General features: G+C 35.2%; 1 protein-coding gene across 3 annotated transcripts in view; it reads right to left on the bottom strand.

Moving 5' to 3' along the window:
* Positions 1-2,316: 2,316 nt before the first annotated feature.
* The window catches only part of LOC142074681 (mitogen-activated protein kinase kinase kinase 1-like), a 96,313-nt gene continuing 92,629 nt past the window's right edge, over positions 2,317-6,000 (bottom strand). For all 3 annotated transcript variants that reach the window (XM_075135463.1, XM_075135464.1, XM_075135465.1), the window contains one exon: positions 2,317-4,859. In XM_075135463.1, coding sequence (XP_074991564.1) covers positions 4,710-4,859 — 150 coding nt within the window. In that variant the 3' untranslated portion in view covers positions 2,317-4,709. The remainder of the gene's footprint in view (positions 4,860-6,000) is intronic.

Genomic DNA, 6,000 nt, shown 5'->3' with positions numbered 1-6,000 from the left:
TCTCAGAGCCTTGCAAATATTTATAAATTGCCTCTTGATTTATTCCATATTCACTTTAATTCTATTGTTGGTCTTGCACATTTTTCCAAGAACAGGAACTGAGCAATGATATACTGCAAACTGAAATAACTGAGGGAAATAAAAGGAAATGGCACAGTACATCAGGGCAAGCCTCAGCCTTTGGCTGGCTCAAAGTGCTTTCCTTCCATCTTCTGGACTTTCTTGGTAATGACATGGAAGAAAGGTAGCCATTCGCAACTGAAATTCTGAATTTCAGCAGCTGTGTGCCTTAACAAGAAAACAACATGCATGTTTGCCACAGTGTGTGTGTGTGTATATATATATAGTAGCTCTTAAAAGCAAGACTATCACACATTCATGATTCAGCTCAGCAAGGAACACTAAGCAATGAGAGAAAAGTTAGTAAGGGAAATAGTGTCTCAGGAGGTGGGCACAGTCAGGACAGAACAACCATGCATGAGTTTACCCACCCAGATGAAGAAGAGGAAATACATGATCCTCATGACATTCCAACATGCTCTGAAAGCAATCATTGCCTTTCAATGAGAACTTGCAAAGATGAAACACTGTCAGACTTCAAACCTATGATGGTCACATAGAACTCAACATAATATTATTCCCACCAGAGAAACCAAAATGGGCATAACTTACTATTTGCCTGTGGAAGAACTGAATATGCCCTTTGCAAATGAAGACATTTGGTTCCATAAGTAGGTGTCTTTGACATTTACTGCCAACTGCTGGAGACAGGTGATCTCTGCCATCCCTTGTTCCTAAAAAGGAGACTGAAACATTATAACTACCACACAGTACTGTAAAATTCAGGAGTTTTATAGTAAATCAAATTAAGGAAAAATACCTTACACTCAATTTATCTTTTAATCCTCACCATATGTTCTCCTTGACATTTCAGTTAATACATTTTTCTGATTTTAAAAATCAGATATTGGAATTTAAGTGAATATTGCTGCTGCCAAGTTTTGCTGGTGAATTGATATGTTCATCTCTATTTACAGAAAAATCACATAAGTAATGGAGAATATAGACTGATCCTTCAAAATGTAGAATTTAATAGTCACAAAAGAGGCTATAGAACACTTGAACTTAATTTTCAACTATCCAAAAATCAATTAATTTTAAAAATATAAAAAAAAAATCAGGAGAAAGACAAGCAACTGAAACAAGCCCTAGTTTTGCAATACGTATTCAGATTGCCTGAATAAGGAAAGATTTATGTTTGCTAATCAGAAGCAACAGAATCATTTCACTGAAAACCATAAAATAGCAGATTAACTTCCAAGATACACCTCAATGGCTCCAGAACTTATCTAACCAAATCAACTCACTTGACTTGGCAATTAATAGTTACATTTCTGTAATGCAAAATTTAATGTTAGATCTAAGGGCATAAACAAAATGAGGTTCATAGATACAGAGCAGTTCCTACCTTTATTATCAATTAAAAAATATTTAGTGTTTGTTGCTGCCCTTTATCTAAGCATCCTTCATTGATATACCTAAGATACTGTCGTGGTTTAACCTGGCAGGCAGCCAAACCCCACACAGCCGCTCGCTCACTCCCATCCCCCTCCCCCAGTGGGACGGGGAGAGAATCGGAAGGGTAAGAGTGAGAAAAACTTGTGGGTTGAGATAAAGACAGTTTAATAGAACAGAAAAGGGAAAATAATAATAATGATGATGATGATGATGATAAAATATACAAAATGAGTGATGCACAATGCAATTGCTCACCACCTGCGCTGACCGATAACCAAGTAGCAATCGCTACTTCCTGGAACATGCCTACCATTCATATACTGAGCATGACATCACATGGTATGGAATACCCCGTTGGCCAGCTGGGCCAGCTGTCCTGGCTGTGCTCCCTCCCAGCCTCTTGTGCACGGGAAGCTGAAAAGTCCTTGACTAGCAGGGTACTTAGCAACAACTAGAAACATCAGTGTGTTATCAACATTCTTCTCATACTAAATCCAAAACACAGCACTAGGAAGAAATTTAACTCTATCCCAGCTGAAACCAGGACAGATACATGTATCAGCCAATATTCATGTCATTTAATATTAGAAACAAAGTCTTACTATATCAAGTGATGCATATGAAATTGTGTATAAACAGTGAAGTGTACCAGAAATATTTTATTCACATTGTTAAATTGAACATATTTACATTAAAATAAGCAAAGGACAAAATTTTTTCAAAAACTTTTATTTACTATAAAGAAAAAACACCAAAATAGGTACAAATTATACTATATAAAATTGGTTCAATGGGGTAAAAACTTAATTAAAATATCTTGATATATTTAAAATAACAAATGATACAATGAAGCCAAATTTCTTAACCCAGAGATTTCTGTAAAATTTGCTTGCACAGTAAAGTGCTAATAGAAGTTAGCCCTTAAGCCCTGGAAGTCTTAAGAATCTGTCACATAGTAAATATAATTTCATTGTGAAAGTGAACTTTGGCAGAAGAAACTCTATAGGACACCTGAGGTAGTAGAAACTGGAATAAACAGCAGTAGACATTATTTACAACTTAAGTACCAAATAACATTAAGAACACAAAAAATCATTACACAATACAATTTTCAGTCCAGCTTTGATCCAAAGAAAATAAGAATATTGCATCACATCTGCATTTTAAAAACACCACAATTACCATCAAGCTGAGGGAAACACAAACAAACTCAAACAAATACATTTGGACACCTAGAGGCAGTTTGAGTTTGAAATGTGGTAGGCATGGTGATCTACAAAGTAATACTGATTAGCTGAGGTTCATCAGTTTATACAGTTTACATTTCTGCCATAAACAGTATTAATCTGACAACTGATCTTCCAGTACATGAATTGGCAAGAGGGCATCCTTTAAAGCTTGCACATAAGACAGACCTGGAAACTATCTTATTAGAATGAGAAATTCTAAAGTGGTCAAAAAAAGTACAAAACAGTTAGAACTACCAAACTTCACATTTCGGTATTATCTTTTTAACTCTTCAAAGTCTGCCAATCTTTCAAAACAAAGGAATGTAAAATTTCCAAAAAGAAACACATTCACAACTAATGACACTGCTTTTTATTAGTGTGAGCACTATCATCCCTGTAAACTTATCTTTAAGATGTTTTACTTCCAATTTGTATTGTACATTTTTAATGTACTATAGCTTATTTAGTTTGTCCTGAGTCTTTGAAAATAACCAATTCTATTTCAGTCCAACAATTCAACTGGCTTCTGAAGAGTTAAAACATAAACAGTACTTTTTTTTCCCAAAATTGATTAAACACGAGTATTTGATTTAAAAAGATCCCCCCTCTTAAAAAGGCAAAAGAAAAGCTGCCATTTTCCTTCAGCATTACATGCATCAGAATCTAAAAACCTACTTTTAAAATAATTTTAAAAACACACCTGCTAAAAACACAAGTTTTGCACTACAGGTGAAGCTTTACTTCACATTTTACTTAACCTTGTTTTTCAAGTCCAAGTTTGTTTCTTGTTAAAATAAATACCTTTCTTATGGTAATATTTTTAACATTTTCAAATTAAATTATCACTAATGGCTACAGTAAATAGATGATGTACAGCAGAAGGAAAACAGCAAGTAAAACTTGTTATCAGTGGAGAATGTGACCTCAGTTTTGTTACACAAAGAATGAGATTTGCTCATAGGTGGCACCTGCTCCCACTGAAGTACAGGACAAAGTCTCCCATAAACTTTAATGGGAGCTGGGTTTGGGGCCTTTGACATGAAACTTCTCTACACGATTTGCCAGAAGGAACTGCTATATGAAAAGAACGCTCAACTTTTAGCACGATTCAGATTTAAGTTATTTTATGCAAAATATTTTTTTTAATAACCTATACTATCAGAGGCTGAAACACTGACTTGAAGGTGGCATTTTATTTTATTCCAGATTTCCAGCAAATCTGTTTTTTAAAACTCTTGTGTCAGCAAGATGTTCCATGACACAGTTTGCATCTTTTTCTAAAGACTATTTTAAAAGATCACCTTTCCCTGAAATTTAAAAATACAATGAAAACAAACTTTAATTTCAAAAGAAGTTACATGACCAGCAGTAAATGCACAGTGAACCACAACTGCCTGCTCTTACTTTAAGGAAGGCAAAATGTTTTTTTAAAGTATCCATCAATGTTTGGATTTGTTACTCAGAGGACTTTGTATAATTAAGAGAGATAGACACAGAACTTCCTTTTAACCAGTGCTGAAAACCAACTAATTGCAGAACCCTCTGCTTACATCTACATGATGTGAAATGGAACAGTGATTGCTATATTAAAATAGATCCTGAGCCCCTCAGCTGCTAATATTGCTGAAAAAGTGCTCCAAATAAAATAAAAATCACTTATCTGCTAAATCATGCAGATTTAAGGAAAAATGCTTTTGTGTTCACATAAAGCCAGATGTTTGAAAAGGCACGGTTTACAAGTCTCTGCACAAGTTGTGAAATGTTGCATACTGAGCTTAGGTAAAGATCTCTATTTGTCAATCACATACTTAGGTAGGGTCCTCCACTGGCCTTATGTCCTTGATGTTATCTATCATTAAGGCCAGCAGAATAATACAAGCTGCTGTGCTTAACTGCACTGCAAGACAGTTATCGTATATTCAGTAGCATCATCTTCAGTATATCAGCCTTACACATAAGTAGCTACCATGTAGTACGGAAGACTGGGTGTTTCAGCAGCTCCCTTGATGGGGGTCTGTCCTGAGGTTGAAGTTCTAAACACCGAAGAGTCACGTCTCTCAAACCAGGAGACAGATGTGAAGGGACTGATGGAGCAGTAGTTGCACTAGCAATCTGAACAAAGGGAAAATAACTTTTTTAGAAGTCAGTGATTCTTAAGCCCCCTCTCCTACCCCAAAACCCTTCAACAAGCTAATAATTTTCAGCTGACTAGTTATATTATGAGCTTTTATCCACTTAGCATATTTCCTACTGCAGTTTGAAGATTACATTACTGCTTCCATTTTATAAAATGCGTCTTAAGTTCCCTTTATGCTTCTTTCCCCAATAACATATGCTCTATTGCTTTTCACAGTCTGCCTCTCTCCTTGCACTTTTCCTCTAAATTTTCTTCTTACAGCAAGATTCTGCAGTAACCATCTGCTAAGCAGGCCATAAGAAAAGCTCTTATGCCACACTTACGGGTATTCTTTAGTCTAATACTTGCCATCACTGTTAACTGACATAGTGTAAGCAAACATTGAGATATATTAAGCTGAGAGATGTTACATTATATTAAGCTGGGTATGCTCTCTTGCATTGTCTTACTGTATTTCTGCTACCACCCAAAAGGGCAATCTTTCTCAGATAGAAGCAGATCACTCCCAACCAAATTAATTTTGATCTTCTCTAGATCAAATTAAGCAAGACTGAGAACACTAGGGTGGCACCACCAGATCCACACAGACACAGAACCAAGACAATTACATCTCTTATGATAAGTGATTTGTACTTAATTAGAACATTTGAATACCACTGTGCTAGTTCTGTTTTGTGGAAACACTTTCTTCACTCATGCTAGTGAAGATGCTAATCACTTTCTTCACTTGTGGCAGTATTTTCTTCATTCATGCCTACAGTTCAACTAGATTTTTAGAATTAAATATACCTAATTGATTTTAGTAAGAAACATGAATGCCAAAATAGATGACCTAGAAGAGGGAGGGATAATATTAATATATAGCATAGCATAATGGTAAATATCTTTCAGCAAAATCTGAACATGGAACATCAGGTTTTTACCAAAGGACATTCCCCACTATGAAATATGAATACACACATAAATGTTTTATGGTAGAAAAACTTCTTTTGCTCCTGTATTTTACAGGATTGTAAAGAAAGTTCAAATACCAATCTTCTGCCTAGAGTAAAGATCAACTCTATTCCCAAATATTTTTTTTAGCCTGTTACATTATGTATTTATATCTTAGAACAG

Source organism: Calonectris borealis, chromosome W (genome assembly GCF_964195595.1).
Source record: "Calonectris borealis chromosome W, bCalBor7.hap1.2, whole genome shotgun sequence".
NCBI classification, from domain to species: domain Eukaryota; kingdom Metazoa; phylum Chordata; class Aves; order Procellariiformes; family Procellariidae; genus Calonectris; species Calonectris borealis.
The sequence above is the reverse complement of the archived record's forward strand: the minus strand, read 5'-3'. Positions and strand labels throughout refer to the sequence as shown.